General features: G+C 50.5%; 1 protein-coding gene and 1 long non-coding RNA gene across 3 annotated transcripts in view; one reads left to right on the forward strand and one right to left on the reverse strand.

Moving 5' to 3' along the window:
* RASGRP2 (RAS guanyl releasing protein 2) overlaps window positions 1–12,094 on the forward strand; it is a 42,273-nt gene extending 30,179 nt beyond the window's left edge. The window contains exons 13-17 of the mRNA XM_083477936.1: window positions 2,550–2,691; window positions 4,245–4,281; window positions 5,007–5,168; window positions 10,589–10,689; window positions 11,795–12,094. Of these exons, the coding sequence (XP_083334062.1) occupies window positions 2,550–2,691; window positions 4,245–4,281; window positions 5,007–5,168; window positions 10,589–10,647 (400 nt within the window). The 3' untranslated portion in view covers window positions 10,648–10,689; window positions 11,795–12,094. The remainder of the gene's footprint in view (window positions 1–2,549; window positions 2,692–4,244; window positions 4,282–5,006; window positions 5,169–10,588; window positions 10,690–11,794) is intronic.
* The window catches only part of LOC310694692, a 196,616-nt gene that overhangs the window by 42,753 nt on the left and 135,372 nt on the right, over window positions 1–18,491 (reverse strand). The window lies entirely within an intron of this gene.

The following is an 18,491-nucleotide window of genomic DNA, read 5'->3' on the forward strand; positions in this document are numbered from 1 at the left end:
ACCCCAAAACTCTGTGTGTGTGTGTGTGTGTGTGTGTGTGTGTGTGTGCAGAGGAGCGGGTGACGTGGGGGACCTTTCCTCACTCACTCTCTGAATCTCTGTGGTTTCCGGGGCTGCCTCCACCCTGCCTCTCGGTGTGTGGGAACTGGGAGGGGCGAGGCGTGGCAGGGATAGTGGCTGCCTCTTCACAAAACATTGTGTTCAAAGGCTGCCCCATATTTGCCCTCAGGGACACCTAAAGACATGGCCCTCCCCTACTTCCCCACCTGTGAACCCACCCCACTCCCTTGTGCAGCTGGGGCTTATTTTCCAAACAGAGAGGGGCACCCCCTTTCTGGGGTGTGGGTCTGATCTGTGGCTGCTCTCAGGGTTGGGGAGGGAAAATAACTCCCCCCCCCATTCCCTGTGCTAAGACAAGCAATACAGTGGTACCTTGGGTTACAGATGCTTCAGGTTACAAACTCCGCTAACCCAGAAATAGTAACTCAGATTAAGAACTTTGCCTCAGGATAAGAACAGAAATTGTGTGGCGGCAGCGCAAGGCCCCATTAGCTAAAGTGGTACCTCAGGTTAAGAACAGTTTCAGGTTAAGAACGGACCTCCAGAACGAATTAAGTTCTTAACCCGAGGTACCACTGTAGTTTAAGGGTGGCCTGGCGGTGACAGAGCTGAGCTATATCGGGGCAACGCTTTGGTCATTTATTTGTCTGCTTGCTGCCTTAGTGGCCTCCCTTTCAAAACAAAGCGCGTGGGTCTCTCCCACCCTTCCCTTTTGTCCTCACAACAACCCTACGAGGTAGGCGAGGCTGAAAGAATGTGACTGGCTTCTATGGGCCGCTAGGTGAATCGCTGGCTGGAATGGGGAATTGAACTTTGGTCCTCCCTCCTAGTTCTAACCCTGCTTTCTAAGGTGCTTTCCAAGCAAGGGTCCGAGCATTTTTGCCTTTGGCCCACTTTTCCCCATGAAAAACCTGCTCTTTAGTGCTAAATCGGAACAAACAGCAATCCGTGGAAAACCCCTTTGTTCCAATTCAGCACTAAAGCACAGGTTTTCCCGGGGAAATGATCATAGAATCATAGAGTTGGAATAGACCACAAGGGCCATCGAGTCCAACCCCCTGCCAAGCAGGAAACACCATCAGAGCACTCCTGACATATGGTTGTCAAGCCTCTGCTTAAAGACCTCCAAAGAAGGAGACTCCACCACACTCCTTGGCAGCAAATTCCACTGTCGAACAGCTCTTACTGTCAGGAAGTTCTTCCTAATGTTTAGGTGGAATCTTCTTTCTTGTAGTTTGGATCCATTGCTCCGTGTCCGCTTCTCTGGAGCAATGGGATGGGGCAAACAGAAATGTTGATGAGCCCTAATCTAAGGGTGTGGAGATCTCCTCTTTTCTGTTGAAGGCTGCAACCCCTCAACATTAATTTGTATGTGGGGGTGGGTGGGGGTCTAGACTACAAAGTGCCTAGGGCCCTCCCACCTTTTGTCCTGCCCTACGCCTTCTCTCTCTCTGGCAAGTGAAGCCAGGATGTCCCCGTCCAGGAACAGCCATCTTGGCTACAGGACTCATTTGAGATTCTTGTGAATAATTTGGAATCCACGAGCACCCCTTGATTTTGAGGTGTTTAAAACCAATCGAGGCGTTTATAGATTTTATGAAATAAAATAAATCGTGTAAGAAGAGTCTGCTGGATCAGGTGTGATGGAAGTGGGCCGGCTGGCCGGCTTGTAGCATCTCACTGTTAACGGAGAAATCTGAGGGCTCCCTTGGACAAAAAACATGGACACCAGCCAGGAATACCAGAGCAAAACAGCAGCCAGTAGGCTTGGTCTTTATTGAAGACTGTCGCGACAGGACTCCCACCTGCCACAAGGTGGAACAAGATGGAAGCCCCAAACAAAAGAGCCCCCAAACTTTCATTATCTGCTAATCCCCATGTTACACCCCCCAACCTTCATCACTAATACATCATGGTTACATTACGAAAGGGGAGGTCTGGTGGCAGTAATCTGAGCATCTTGGACCCTGCCCCATGGTTCTCCTTGCCCTCCACCAAACACCCATCAAGTGTAACAAAAGAGATATTTACGGTACATTTCCCTGTTTCCCAGCCAAGTTAACCACACCCTTTTGTCTTCATCAGGTATCAGGAGGCCAGGAATTATCACTCAGGCAGAGGGGCTGCTGAGTAGCTGAGCTCACATGTCTATATAAATTTCTGAAGTTTTACCAGTGGGCCAGTACATAGATACATTTATCAGTGAATTGTTACATTTGGTATCATGCAGCAAAGGCCCTTTGAGTAGATAGGAAGAAACTGTGATGAAGTGTTTTGTGGGGACAAATCACAAAAGTCACAAAAGTGATTGTGCTGGTTTTGGTAGTGGGGTGCATGCGCATATCTGCTGGAGGGGAACCCCCCCAACCTATACATAAATTCCTGCAACATCACCCCCGCCCCCCAGCACAGACGCCTCTCGGTCTAAGGCTTGGATCCTGCAAACGAGCCTTGGTCCCAATCAAATGCGCTTTCTTCTCTTCCCACAGGGACGGCTGCATCAGTCGGGAAGAGATGATCTCCTATTTCATGAAGTCCAGCACAGATCTCAACGGCAAGATGGGCTTCATTCACAGCTTCCACGAGACCACGTTCCTGCGCCCCGTGGCATGTCGCCACTGCAAAGGCCTGGTGAGCTAATCATAGGATTCTGCAGGAGAAAGGGCCCCCCAAAGGTTGTCTAGTTCAGCCCCCTGCAGTGCAGGAATCGCAGCTGAAGAATCCTCCATGGAGCTCAAGGTGGTGCCCGTGCTTCTCCCCTTCCTCATTTAACCTCCCCCCACTCCCAAGCAACAACCCCCTGCAAGGGAGGTTAGGCCAAAATCACCAAGTGAATCTCATGGCCAAGTGGGGATTTGAACCTTCGTCTCGCTCAGGTCTTTGGCAGACACTCTAACCACTACACCACTGGCTCTCTCAAAGCGAAACAGGATTTGCTTATCATGCCATGGCAGTTTTTAAGTCTTCCCCATTGTAAAGGTTGTGGCCATTTTATTACTGTGATTGCCTTGTTCTGAGGCATCTGAGGTTCCTAGATAGGATTTTATCATTATCTTGATGCAGATTTGTAAAACGGGCTGCATATTTTAGTTTGAGGGCTGAAGAAGAAGCGTCTTGGGGTTCAAAAAGCTATGCTGCCCTTCATCTACCTTTCTTTTTTTTAAAAAAAATAATATTTATTAGTTTTCCAACAATTTAAACACTACAAAACAAAAAAAGAAAAAAACAGAACAATACAATACAATACAATACAAAAACACTACATAACACTAATACATTAAACTAACAAAACAAAACAAAAAACACATCAAACAACATCAAACAATTTCAAAGTCTTATATTTCATTCACTTATTTCAACGACCTCCTCACACCTCCCTTTTTGTATTCCACTTCTGTTAATTGTTTCAGCAATACCTTTCCATCTTCCTCTGTTTTCTATCCTATAATTATCTTAACACATTCTAACCTTATTTTTTCCTTTAATACTCTATTAATCTATTTATACTTAGTTCCTTATAACATTTCTACTAAAGCCATATAGCTTCATTCCAACGTTTTTCTAACATTCATTAATTTTACAATATTTCTGTAAATAGTCTTTAAACTTTTTCCAATCTTCTTCCACCGACTCTTCTCCCTGGTCTCGGATTCTTCCAGTCATTTCCGCCAGTTCCATATAGCCCATCAACTTCATCTGCCATTCTTCCCGGGTGGGTAAATCTTGTGTCTTCCAATACTTCGCGATAAGTATTCTTGCTGCTGTTGTTGCATACATAAAAAAAGTTCTATCCTTCTTTGGCACCATTTGGCCGACCATGCCCAGGAGAAAGGCCCCTTCATCTACCTTTCAGGGTTTTCTTCTCTCTCTTTCCCCCCAGTCGTGCGTGTTAGCAAACTTTTGAATTGACAAACCTCTTGAACTGCTGCCCAAGTGACCTGTGTAGTCTGAAACTTGCGGCACTCCTTTACCAATACCATTTGCACCCTAAGCAAAGTCCCTAGGAACCACTTTGGGTCTAATTTCCTTTCCTTAGGGCCAGCCACTCAGTTTAATCTGTCTTCTAAGGAACTGAAAGGTGAGAGGAGGAATGAATTGGAGGACTGTGTGTGTGGTTTCTTTTGGGCCACCTGAACCTTAAATGACCTGAACGGGACATTTTTTTCTCCTTCCTCCCTCTCCAGATCCTTGGACTCTACAAGCAAGGACTAAAATGTCGGGGTAAGTTGCAGCAGGAGAGATTCAGAGATGGGTGAAAAGTGTTTTTTTTGGGGGGGCTAACAGACTTCATGGCTATCCTGGGGGGGGGGGGGAGTTTCCCTAGACCTTTGTGAAGCAGGGCCGAATTTCAATCAAGGCTTAGCACTAGAGCTTGTTTTTGATGGCAGGTAGGGAAAGATGGTCTTCCTCTGAGCATGCACAGAGTGCTCTCTACTAGATCGGAGCCAGAGCTTCCCTGCCTGAGAATATATTTTCTAGTCACCTGAACCTTTGCAGGACAGGTGAGCATCCAGTGGCCTTTTTGGGAGGGGCACAAGCGGCCCTTTGCCTCCCCAGGTGTGTCACCATCCCCAGGTGGGACAGAGGAATTGGATGGATGGGGTATGAATGAGTGAAAGGCAGTGAGGAATGAATGAAGGTAAAGTAGCGTTTGCATGAGAGGAAGAGCCAGAGATGTGTGTTGCTGGATGGAAGAAGGGGTGGAGAGAAGGGGTGCCCCATCCACTTTTTCCCTTGGCCCTGCCCGCTTCTCCAAGGGAATGGGCCACTCCCCTTCGCCTCCACCTGGAGAGCTCGTTTTGCAGAAATCCAGTCCTTGCATGTCCGTAATCTAGACAGGGCTGCAAGCACTGACCATTGATGTCTGCGGAGCAGAGGCAGCTGCCATCCTTGCCCTGCAAGAGGGGTTTGTGCTCTCACTCTGGCTTCCCTTGTGTGCCCTCCAGCCTGCGGGGTGAGCTGCCACAAGCAGTGCCGAGACCTTCTCTCCGTTGAGTGCCGCAAACGCACCAAAAGCGTCAGCCTGGACGGCCCTGCCTCTCTACCTGCCCGCTCCTTCAGCTTCTCCTTGCCCCGGCCCGGGCGGGCAGCATCTCTGCGGCATACAGGTATGGAGAGCCCCCTAGGTAAAGGTAAAGGGACCCCTGGCCATTAGGTCCAGTCGTGACCGACTCTGGGGTTGCGGCGCTCATCTCGCTTTATTGGCCAAGGGAGCCGGCGTACAGCTTCCGGGTCATGTGGCTAGCATGACTAAGCTGCTTCTGGCGAACCAGAGCAGCGCACGGAAACGCCATTTACCTTCCCGCTGGAGCGGTACCTATTTATCTATTTGCACTTTGACGTGCTTTCGAACTGCTAGGTTGGCAGGAGCAGGGACCAAGCAAAGGGAGCTCACCCCGTCGCGGGGATTCGAACTGCCGACCTTCCGATTGGCAAGTCCTAAGCTCTGTGGTTTAACCCACAGCGCCACCTGCGTCCCTAAGGGGGGAGCCCCCTACGCACAGTCTTTCTCTCTCCCCCCTCCCACAGTTGGGGTGGCGGCAGCTACGAATGAACATTGTCCTTCCACCCTCCTTTTTGGAGACCCTCTTGCTGTGCCATGGCACAAATTGGATTGGGTGGTGTCCGTCTTGCCCAGAGAAAGCTCATACATTTAGAAAACCGAGGCCTGTCTCCAACATCCAGCACACAGGGGTAGACTCTCTTGAAGCATGGAGGCTCCTTTGGCTGCCATGGCTGACGCAGAGGAGAGACATGGAGAGGCTCTAGCTCGGCAGCAGAGCGACTGCTTTGCTTTCAGAAGGTCCCAGCCAGGTTCATTCTCTGTCACCTCTAAGCCAGGCTGTGAAAGACGCCCGTCTGAGATGGAGGAGGAGAGATGCTGCCGGCCAGTGTGGGCTGCCAACTGTTTTGAGCTAGAAGGGCTTGGGATATTGCGGAAGACCAAGTCAGACACCTGGTCCATGTAGCTCAGTATAGTTTCCGCACTGGCTGGCAGCAGCTTAAAATGCAGAGCAGTCATTCGCTAGACAGTATACCTGAAGGAGCGTCTCCACCCCCATTGTTCAGCCTGGACACTGAGGTCCACCTCTGAGGGTCTTCTGGCTGTTCCCTGACTGCGAGAAGTGAGGTTACAGGGAACCAGGCAGAGGGCCTTCTCGGTAGTGGCACCCACCCTGTGGGTGGGTGAGATAGATGGACCCTCCTATCTGATGACAAGGAAATAAACAACTATCTGACTTTTAGAAGACACCTGAAAGCAGTCTTGTTTAGGGAAGTTTTTAATGTTTGATGTTTTATCGTGTGCTTAATATTCTGTTGGGAGCTGCCCAGAGTGGCTGGGGAAACCCAGCTAGACCGGCGTAAATTATTATTATTATTATTATTATTATTATTATTATTATTATTAGGGGTTTGTGGCTTGAATCTGCTTGTTTCCAATTGTCAGCACATTAGATGGACCTGCTTGCCCTTCATCCTTCCTCTCCCAGAAACATGCATCTATTGTTGTCCCCAGCTCCTCTTATTTTTCTCTTTATCTTTGCATCCCTCGTTCGTTTTCTCGCAAGCCCACTTGCCCCTCCTTCCTTCCCCACCCGCTGAGCCTCGCCCTGGACCGGAAACCCACTTCCCTCTCCGATAACGGTTCAGCCCAGCCTGGCTTCCTGCCATGTTCACTTCTGGCTGACAATAACTCTCGGACGGGCTTCCTGCCTGGGTCACATCCACCCCTCGCTCACTCTGTGTGTTTTCGCTTTAGGAAGAGGCCATCATTGTGAGACCGTAAGGGCAGCCTTCTGGACCAAGCCAATGGCTCATTGAGTCCAGCATCCTGTTATCAAGAAATGCCAACCAGGTGCCCCAATGGGAAACCAATAAGCAGGACCCCAGTACAAGAGCTTTACTCCCTCCTGTGGTTTCCAGCAACTTATTCCTCTTGTGCTGGGCCCGGGGGTAACCCGTGAAACGCAGTCCAGGACCAGTCCAGAATCCGCAGGTTCTGCTGGGAGTCAGTCCGACAGGGCCAAGGCAGGACACGAGGCAGGAAACCAGGCAAGGACAGGTGCAGGATCTCAGGCAGGATCTAGCATACAGCAATGCTGCTCCCGCAACCTGGGACGGGGTCCAACAGCCTTTTATCTTTGTCGGGGTAGCGGCCGGTCCTGATCCCCCGGTGACTCACCTCCCTGTTTTGCCCGAAGACAGGCACTCCTCCTGCGAGTACTCAGGTCTCTCCTTCTCTCAGGCCTTAGTCTCTGCAGCTCGTGAGACGTTGGTGGGTTACTAGACCCAGGGGCCGACTCAGTCTCCCCTGACCCAACCGGTAGTGGAGCAGCTGGAAGTGATGGCCCAGCAGAAGGCAACGAGGGAATCCCCGCATCTGGAGCCAGGGCAGGCTCAGGCCCCTGACTCAGCTCAGCTGGTGCTTGTTGCAGGGGAACCTGTGCAGACTGGGACTCGTCAGGATCAGGCCCCAGACTGGGTTCAGATGATGCCTGAGGCAAAGGATCCGGTGCAGACTGAGTCTCCTCTGGTTCCAAGTCTGAGCCCGAGTCCCAGGCCATCACACCTCTATTGCAGAAGGTTGGACTGGATGACCCTTGGGATCCCTTCCAACTCTATGATTCTGTTATTCCAACTGGTATTCAGAAGCATTGCTTCCTCCGACCATGGAGACAGGGCATAGCTGTCATGGCCGGTAGTCATTGAGAGCCTTGTCCTCACATCAGTTTGCCTAATCCTCATTTAAAGGTGTCTTATGTTGGTGGTAATCACTGCCTCCTGTGGCAGTGAGTTCCATAGTTTAGCTACACGCTGAATGAAGGAGGACTTTCTTTTGTAGGTCAGGGCTGGGTTCGGGGGACTTTGTGGCTCAGCAGCAAAGCACTCACTTTGTGCACGGAAGATCCTAGTGGCAGCATCTCCAGCCAGGGCTGGGGAAAGTCTCTCACCTGAGACCCTGGAGCTGCTAGTCAGTGTAGACAGTACTGAGATAGATGGACCTGGCTACAGTACAAGACAGCTGCTTCCTACGTCCCTGTGGGTTGGGGTGCGGTGCAGTGCGGGAGAGATTTCAGTTCTCTGGGCTGCTATTTTCTACTTCTGTAGAAAATAGAAGCAGTGTGATGTGGCAAAATGCAGCATTTCTCGGGTGGAGTGACAGTGGCAGGGAGGAACCGCAGTGCAAACATTTTTGTAAACCACTTCCGGGGTTTTATTACCATTGAGCAGCATGTGAATTGTGAGAAATAAAATAATGGAAATATGTCAATCTCATGAGTTGGGTTAAAAAGCCCCTTTGCAATATCTGAGTGTGAAGCCCCTCTCTGCATGTCGTTGTTCCTCTCGCCATCACCGCCTTCCACCCTGCAAAACATCAGCTGCTTCTCCCTGTAGCACCTTGCAGTGGCTGGATTGTGGAGGAGCATCTCCCCCTGGCGTCCTCTGCCTGCTTCACAACCCAGGAGTTTGAGATGAGTTTGGCAATGGCTGCTCTGCGTTGATCCAGGGGGAGAAGGAAAAGAGGAAGGTGGCTTTCCCTTCCTGCAGCTGCTGAATTCATGATCGATGAATATATACCCCTTGATATATATATATATATTTAAGTCATTGAATCAGTTTACATAAAATAAAATTGCTTAAGTTATCTAAAGGAAAAATTAAAAAGTTGAGACTTTTGGAAAGTTAAAGCAACAGTAGACTAAAAACAGATTAAAACTTGCATCGGTTTTCTAAATATCTGGATGGGCTTGTCTAAAGAAATGTGTTTCTAGCTGGCGCCCCAAAGAGTATGGGGATATCAATAGGCAGGTATCAAGGCTGGAGACGGGAGAAAGTCAGCAATAGCTCACAAGACGCCAGTGAAGTTAACCCTTTAGTCAAACCGAAGCGGTGCAGGCCTAGTGATCACAGCGACTCTTCCCAGTAGCTCTTGCCCCAATGAGGCCGTTGGGAGGACTGAAGGTCCCTGCCTTCCTGCCGCTTCTCTAAGACTCCTCCCCCATTTCCTCTCCCAGCAGCCTCAGGCTCCTTTCTCTTGTCTCTCATTGCTCTGCCCTCTTCATACCTCTGCAGGTTCTGTGGGGAGGGGAGCTGGTCACAGCAAGAGGGGGAGACTCCCTAGATTCTTCAGCTGCCAGCCTCGTCTCCCGGCCACCCTCTCCTGCCTCTGCTTCTAGTCTTCTCTTCCTGCTCACCAAACGCAGTTGCCTCTTCAGCTTCTGACCCCTCCTCCCCCCCCCGGCCTTCCCCCTCTGACCACTCATCATGGTCCCACCGCCACTCCCTGGGCTCTGAGCCTTCTTCTCCTGGGGGTTCCCCACTTGGCGCATCCCAGCACTCCTCGGCATCCAGCCAAACCACGACAGCAGGGAGTTCCAGTGTGTGGGTGCTGCTGCCACATTAAAAGCCTTGCAAATGCGGAACGCGTATTACGTGGCACCTGTCATAGAGCCAGTTCTGCAAACTAAAGCAGTCGTGGGTCCATATATGGGGTATACATTGCTGGGGGGTTAATATTTTTGCAGCAAAGACCTGGGAGGATGCCAGAATATATTGGCCCCCTTTACCATAGAAAAACCTTATATTAACTTTGGTAGATCTTTGGGCATTTGCAATAGTATTTTTAACCTGATAATGCCACGAGACCTTTTCCTGGAAGGTTATACCCAGGTATTTAAAAGATGATACGTGTTCAATAGGTTGATTGTCAATTCTCCATTTGTGTCTCATTCGTTTTTTAGAGAGCACCATAACTTTGGATTTGCTATAGTTAATTGTTAATTGCCTGGCATGACAATACAGTGGTACCTCTGGATGCGAATGGGGTCTGCTCCGGAGCCCCGTTCGCATCCTGAAGTGAATGTAACATGCAACTGGCATCTGCGCATGTGCGGGTCGCGTTTTGCCGCTTCCGTGCATGTGCGTGACGTCATTTTGAGCATCTGCGCGTGCGCGAGTGGCGAAACCCGGAAGTAATGTGCTTCATTACTTCTGGGTCGCCACCGAGCGCAACCTGAAAATATTCATCCCGAAGCTACTTCAACCAGAGGTATGACTGTAAACAGCGAGAGATCTTAGAAGTTTTCCTAGGCCTACACAGGGAGGGGTGTACCAGCCAATTTAGGGGGTTTGGCTTTCTCCATGTTTCCGACTAAGGATTTAATATAGAAGTTGAATAAAGTAGGCACAAGGATGCAGCCTTGTTTAACACCAGATTTCCTTGGATAAATGGCCCTGTCAGTCACACCTAACCCGGACCCGAGTGTTTTCATATAAACTGTGGATGAGACACAGTAGACGTCTGTCTATGTTTGAGGCGCTTAGTTTTCCCCAAAGCCTAACTTGTGATATTATATTGAAGGCAAATTCAAATGTATCCCTATGACTGCCTTGATATTGTATGTGGGCTGGAACTGGTCTGTGACTGAAATAATGAATTTCATTCATTGCTGGGGGCTGTAATTCAAGGAACCTAGCGAAAGTGCCTTTCAATTCAACCCCCACCCTCCTTCGGGTCTCCTTTCAGAAATCCAGGAAGAGGACACGCAAGCGGTGGAGGACGGGGTCTTTGACGTCCACCTATGAGGCCGATGCCAGAGGGGGCAGCCTGTGGGGCTGGCGTGTCAGGTGAGGATGGCTGAGGGTTCCTGGCTTCCCATTCTGGTCCTGGGGTGAAAGGGGCAGGGGAGGGGCTGCTAAGGAGGAAAAGGGCCCCGCAGTGCTTTGTCCTGGCTCTTCCTCACTCTGAGCTGTGGCTATTGCATGGAGAGCATCCTCTGCACGGCCCACCTTTGGAAGTGGAGCCCAGGAATGTGGACCGTGCACCCCCCCTTTCCAGCTATTTCTGGGCAATATGCCTTGCATGATCCTTCAGCATCGGCCATCCTAGTTGGTGATGATGAGAACAGGGGGCCAAAAGGTCCTGGAAGGAGTTGGGCATCGCTCCAATAGCAAAGGCAGTCTCTCCCCTCCTCGGAGTGGGGCAACTTAGAAGCAAGGCAGGGGCAATGGCATGCTTGATGTTTGCAAGCACACACACACACACACACACACCTCCCTCTTTAAATAAGTACAGTGGTACCTTAGTTCTCGAACTTAATCTGTTCCAGAAGTCCGTTCTAAAACCAAAGCTTTCCAAAACCAAGGCACGTTTTCCCATAGAAAGTAATGCAAAATGGATTAATCCGTTCCAGACTTTTAAAAACAACCCCTAAATCAGCAATTTAACATGAATTTTACTATCTAACGAGACCACTGATCCATAAAATAAACAATGTACTGCAGCCACACAATCAATCAGTCAGTAGCTGAACTGGGTTCCACACAGTCACAAAAGCAAAAGCAAAAACAAAAACAACCCCCCCCCACAAAAACAGGAACGCAAAATAAATAGCAAAAACAGACAGACCTCAGTGTAACACTCAAAACAGAAGTGTGGCACTCAAAACGGAGCACGTTCAGCTTCCAGAAAAAGTTCACAAACCGGAGCACTTACTTCCAGGTTTGCGGTATTTGGGTTCCAAGTTGTTTGAGTACCAAGGCGTTTGAGAACCAAGGTAACACCTGTACAACAAAATGCAACAAAAAGCAATGTCTGCGCCAAGACGAAATGCAAATTTGTGAGAAATGAAAGCCAAAAGTGGTTGGCACCTTCTCATGAACGAACACCAGTGAAATGGATGGACGGATTGGTCAGCCGATTTGCCTCCAACCCATGTCTTTGTCTTTGCAGAACCATCTCCTCCGTGGACACCCCCACCACCACCACCACGCCCTCAGCCGTGGCCTTCCAGTGACCTCCCCCCAGCTCATGTGGGATTCTGTGTGTTTTCATGGGGTGGGCTTGAGATATGAAGAGAGGCGGTCCACTGAGGTTTCGTCCGGAACCCCTCCTTCTCCTTGGACACGCCTTCTGGGGGGTGCTGGGGCCTCTTCCTCCGATCGCAGGCCTTCCCAAAACGTGTGTATATTTGTATCAAGAACTGGACTCAAAGATGTAATAATTATTATAATAAATTTGACACTTCCTGCCTGTCGATCTCTTCCATTCTCAAAATGCCCCTTGGGTAGGGCTGGGTGATACCTGGTTTTCAACAACACGATATATCACCAGTTAAACATCGCGATATACCGACATATCACAATGTCTGAAATAAGGATGGAGCTATGTATTGGCTGGCTTCATGGTTTTTCCCACATTGTGATTTTTGCACAACACAAACACACACACACACCATGATTCACAATGCATTGCGAGGTCAAAAAGTATGAAACTGTTATCATGATATAGATTTCAAATTGGTTTTGGATGATATATCGATATATCACCCAGCCCTACTCCTGCGAGGTTGACCTAAGGAGGGTCTCTCTCTTTCCTCCTCCCTTTTTCTCTTTCTTTGAGACTCCCCACTCTCTCTTCTGTGTGCTTGGCTGGTTTCACCTCCAGGTCCCACTAAGCCCCACTTCCTTCTTCTTTCCTTTGACCAGGCCGCCTCCCAGTGCTTCAGCAGCAGGTGGATATCCAACAGGTGAAGCTGCCCTACCACCTCTGTACCTCCATGTCACCTAACCTATTTAGAATCAGTTGCAAACTGCCGCCTTTGCATGCGCAGAGTGGATGCAAATTCTCCGAAATCCAACCCACAGCAATGCTGGGCAGGAATTGCCATGCAGCTGCCTTTTGGGGAGGTGGGTGGTGGCAGAGGTAGGGTGGGGGGGCTGGCATCTTCTATGTAGAACAGTCCTGGGGAGGGGAGGGAGGGGGGCACAGTTGATTGGATGAATATCGATATGATCTCCCCCTTCATTTCTTGTCAAATCAGACAGGGGAAGAAAAGAGAGAAAAAATAAAATAAAAAACCCAGTATTGATTCCTATCCGCCCCCCTCCCTCATGCGTCTCCTCTGGGGTGACAGCTTCTGTTTATCATTCCATATGGCTCATGTCAACACTGCTTTCGCAGGGGCCTGGAATTTCTGGCAAGGTGTTAACACGCTGCACAAATCTGCCTCTTGCCCCATATAGCAACATTTCCCTCTGCCCCACAGGCTCACACACAGGGTTCAGGGGCCCCTCACACACAGACACACACACACACACACAGACACACACAGACACACACACAGCCGCCTTTCTCAAGGGCCCCCCTTTTCACTGCTTTGGGGCTGCTGAAAATAAATATTCTATACCGCTGTATAAATACCAAGTGGGGGAGGCAGGTTGCATTTCCTTTCCGTGGCAAGCAAAAGGCACTCTGCCCATGCTTAAGGGCACTGTCATCACTTCACGTGTTCCAATGGTCAAGCCTGCTTTTGGAAAGAAACCCGGGCTCTTCTTTCCCAAAGGCAAATTACAAGAGGAGAAAGTCTAAGAAGACAAGGAGCTGGGATAGAGGAGATGGAACTTCCCCCTGCAGAGGCACTCTACCTCTGAATACCAGTTGCTGGGGGAAACAGCCAGAGTGGAGGGGGCTCCCTTTTGTCAGTGATTCCTGGATTTGTGTCCCTTCTACCTGCACAAGTCTATGATTTTGTGGCTTGTGGCTGCCCAGTGTGGGGAAGCAGAGGTGGAGCAGCACAGATCAACTTTGTTCTTATCCGGCAGGGAACACTCTTAGGAACAGAGGCTCCTGCCTTAAACTAAGTCTGACCATGAGTCCATTCAGCTTTGCCCACACTGGCTGGCAGCATCCCTCCAAGGCTTCTGATTGTGTGGAAGAGAGACAGATTCTTTGGGGAGGGGAAGGAGCTCTGCTCCCCTTTCAGAGTTAAGCAGGAGAGCGGGGTGGGGGTGGGGGGTGGGAAATGAATTATGAAAAGTATTGATTGGCGCATGGATGGCAGGAGCGATAAGCTCCAGGCAGCCTTAAGCAGGCCGGTAAACATGGCCTGGCTCTCAGCTCCCCTCTGGCTAAGCGGATTAAAGGGGAGGGGGAGACGTGACCTTTTCAGGAAAGAACCTCCTCTGCTGACAGCAACTTTGCGCACCCCCCCCCAGCACCTCGGCTCTGAGCCAAAACAGCTGGAGTGCCTCAAGATTTGCCCCCCTCCCAAGCCCAAGGCAAGTCGCTGTTTCCCAAGCAAAGGGAGCAGGGAGGGACTTGGAGACAATTTTGTGCATTGTTGTGGGGGGGGTCCCTGTTAGGTCTTGGACCCCTCCCCTTTGCTTCTGTGACCACCTCAGACTAGCGATGGGTCAGGATTGTGCTGGTAGGCATAGAATTGTCAAATTGAAAGAGGGACGCCAAAGGCCATTATTCCCACCCCCTGCAATGCAGGCATCATAGACTTTGGTATGGCAACTGGGCACCCTCGGGGAGCTGCCATGTCCTAGCCGTGCCCCCCAAATGCCCTCGGCTTGACTTGGTCACTTTGGGCCTTTGTGCTGGGCAGCTGGCAATGAGCTGCCATTCCCCACAATGCCCTGGGGCATTGCAGGACATTTGAGGGCAGGCCCAGAGGAGGCTCTGCTATCACAATAGACATCCACGTGGAGAGATTTGCTAGCCCACTTAAGTCTCTCACAGGGGCCAGCCAGTGAGATGGGAGGCCTGTGTTCCTCAACATCTGGAATGCACAGCTAGACTGCCCCTGGCCATGGAGGCTTGGCTATCACAGTAGGCATCCATATGGAGAACCCTACTAGATGAGGCCAATGGTCAAAAATGTTGGGATCTCCGCTCGTCCAAGCTAATAAAGCTCATCTTCCTCTGGAATCGCCCTCCCGACAAATAATTAACGACCTGAGCCTTTGATGAGGCCTCAGGCACATTCCCATTAAGCAGAGTTTCCAGCAGCATGCGGAAGGATGAGATAGTATGAGCTACATGGCTAAAGAGTTTTAGTATCTTCTACGCAGACAGCAAAGAAAAAGACATCCTCTCTCTATGAAAGCAGAGAGCAACTGAAACAAAGGAACAAAGGAACAGGAAACCAGTAACGTCACATCCATCTCCTCTCCTGTGAGACTTCCAACAGCCTGGACTGTCTCTGGAATGTAAACAGAGTCTTGTGACTCCAAAGCACTGCTCTGTGGCAAGCAGAAACTAACACAATCTAGTCCAGCATCGTGACTTACTTCACAGTGGCCAGCCAGGTCCCCCAAAGGGGGGCCCACAAGCAGCACCTGAGAGCAAGAGCCCTCTGCCCCCCACCCCTGGTTTCCAGCACCTGGTATTCAGAAGTATTGCAGGATCAACAGCATCAGATGCAACTATACCGTTTGGGGTTGGGATTCAGCATGGTCACTTTTGAGATGGCTCCCTCAGCCTCTGTTTCTAGAAGGCAACAGGTAGAGGCAGGATTTGGAGAGGAGTGGGGTGGGCTCAGGGTGTGGAAGTTCCTCCTCCTCGTGATTTTTTATTTTTATTTTTCTTCGGAACCACGCTCAAAGCGACTCACAGCAACGTACAGAATAAAACAGAACAACATTTCAAGATCAGAAACAACACAGTTTAAACTAAAAGTCACCCTAATATTGACCGGACAAATAAACATCTCAGGTTAATAAAGTTAGAAACAACGCCTAGCAATATGAGAGATCCAAATAGCAGCAAAATCAATACGCTGCCCCCCCCCACAGGCGGGGTGGAGGGTAAAGGAGGTGGGAAATTTGGTGCCCCCTTGATAGTTCCAGCAGACTTCCTCCTGTAGCAGTTGTGAATTTATCTGTTTGTTTATTGAATAAATTCTAGACGCTGCTTGGTTCTAAATGAAAAGCCCAAAGCGGTTTACAAAAAGGCCAAACAAGAAAATCAAGGGGGGAAATAATACAGCAATGAAAATCTAAAACAGATTGAAATTCACGTTGACTTGGTAGGCTTGTCTAAGTGAGAATGCTTTTAGCAGGCAAGGAAATGGATACAGTGAAAGCACCTTCTTGACCTCAACAAGCAGGGAGTTCCAAAGTGCAGGTGCTGCCACACTAAACGACGTGGAACAGGTATGATTTGGCACCTGCAGCCATGCCAATTGCCTCCCCTCCCTCCCCAATCACCTGAGCCCTGGAATCAATCTAAAGAGTGCATTCATAGGAGACTCTTCCTCAAGGCTACTACAGTGGTACCTTGGGTTAAGAACTTAATTCATTCCGGAGGTCCGTTCTTAACCTGAAACTGTTCTTAACCTGAGGTACCACTTTAGCTAATGGGGCCTCCAGCTGCCGCTGCATCTCTGGAGCACGATTTCTGTTCTCATCCTGAAGCAAAGTTCTTAACCCGAGGGAATATTTCTGGGTTAGCAGAGTCTGTAACCTGAAGTGTCTGTAACCTGAAGCGTATGTAACCCAAGGTACCACTGTATTGGCATGGTGTGTGTGTGTGTGTGTGTGTGTGTGAGAGAGAGAGAGAGAGAGAGAGAGAGAGAGAGAGAGAGAGAGAGACTCTGACTTTGTACCTTTCTGAGCAGATAGGAGGTTTGCCCCCATCTGGCCTGCCATCACCGGCGTTTTCACTCCCACAAAATGCCATGAGATGGGTGGAAATGAAAAGAAAAAGGACGAAGGGTTACGCTGAATAATTCATTTGTGGCAAATTAATTATGCATTAATAAATAAGGGTTTAACCATCAGCTACAACATGTGCATTAGGTGATGGGTTGCACGGTTGCAGGCAGTGGCGTAGCGTGGGTTGTCAGCACCCAGGGCAAGGCAAGTAATTTGCGCCCCCTAACCCGTGGATTTGCGCCCCCTAACCCTAACCCCCAGATGTTGCGCCCGGTGCGGCCGGCCCCCCCTGCACCCCCCACGCTACGCCACCAGGAACTTTTATTTCAGTCCTGGGCTGTTGAAATGTAAATGTATCTGAACGCGGCAAGCGTGTGCCTCGCGCGGGTGTACTAGTTGTGTGTTTATTTATTCATTCATTCATTACATTGATATCCCGCCTTTCCTGCAAGCTGCTCAAAGCGGGGTACATAACTTCTCCTCTTGCTACCATAAGTGTCAACTCCCTGGGTGCCCGAGCATCCCCAAAATTCCCCATTAAGGAGCTGGGCACTCACAAATTTCGGCGCCACGGTCGCGGGGCCAAGTTGGCACTCCTGCTTGCTCAGTGGCGTAGCGTGGGTTGTCAGCACCCGGGGCAAGGCAAGTAATTTGCGCCCCCTAACCCTAACCCCCAGATGTTGCGCCCAGTACAGCCGCCCCCCCCTGCACCCCCCACGCTACGCCACTGCTAAGGGGACAAGGAACACGCGTGGGGTGGGTGGAGAAGGATGTGGCTAATAATGCAGGAGAGGGGTCTAAGGGGAAAAGGAGCTCGCGTGGGGTGGGTGGAGAAGGAGCTTTTCGGAGAGCTGAGCGGGGAGGGGGGAGGGAAAGAGCACTGTTGCTTTAAAGGAGCCAACCGGACAGCAGCCACTTACAGCAGTGTAAGCAGCTCCTTTCCTCTCCCGCTTTGCTCCTTCTCTCCCTCTTTGCTGCTTTACACAGCTAATGGCCCAAGTCCTGCTCAGCGGATCAGCTGAGACGCTGGAGAATCGTAATTTCCCCCTCTCCCTCATCCCGTGCCCTCCTGTCCCCAGCAGCCTTTTAAAAAACTTTTTTACTGGTTTTCACTGCGCTCGTGGCTCTGAGCCCTCCTGTGCCCTGCCGTCCTTCTGCAGCCTCATTGCTCCGTTAAGAGAGCGCACGGACCTTTGCTAGCTGAGGCTGCAGCAGCTGTTGCTGGCTACGCAGCGCTTTTTCCGGCTCGCTATGGCTCCCGTCTGTCCCTCCTCGCGTGTAAGCGGCTGCTGCCCGCTTTGCTGCCATGGCTCTCCTTCCCTCCCTCCTCCTCAGCTCCACCCCCTCCTCCTGGCTGTAAAGCAAGCATGAGTGCATTCGCTCTGTAACACGCACAGGCATTTTCCCTTCCTTTCTAGGAGCAAAAAACCTCCTCCTCCTCCCGGCTTTGCTGCTGCTGCTGCGCGGCTCTTTTCCTCCACCGACGGCGCGCTGCGCCTTGGAGAGGTTCCCGCTTCCTCGAGGGGGGCTGGCCAAACGCGCCCCCCAAAATGTTGCGCCCGGTGCCGCCGGCACCCCTGGCACCCCCCACGCTACGCCACTGGTTGCAGGCGATGGGTGGCATTTGAGGTGCTGTGGCACTTTGAACAGAGGGGGCATAGGAGGGAAGGCTCGGGGGGGGGCAATTCCTGGCCCCCTCTTACCCTCCACCCTCAGTAAGGAATCCAGAAAAAAGTCACTGTCACAGTTCCTGCTAATCATTTAAATGCAACCTTAAGTGGCTTTTACTGCTCCTTGTTCAATAAGCCACCAATTTGGTAGGCATCTTAAGCCTGTCCTCCCAGGGAGGTTTACTCCAGTGTAAGCACCTGCATTGCACTGCAGTCTGGGTTTGTGGCACTCTCAATAGAGTCCGTCAGACTGTTCCAGTCTGAGGCATTTGGCTGCTGTGCAACCTGTGCAGGTTGTGTCTCCTGTGACCCCCAACA

Source organism: Podarcis liolepis (genome assembly GCF_965112155.1).
Source record: "Podarcis liolepis genome assembly, chromosome: 15".
Taxonomy (NCBI): domain Eukaryota; kingdom Metazoa; phylum Chordata; class Lepidosauria; order Squamata; family Lacertidae; genus Podarcis; species Podarcis liolepis.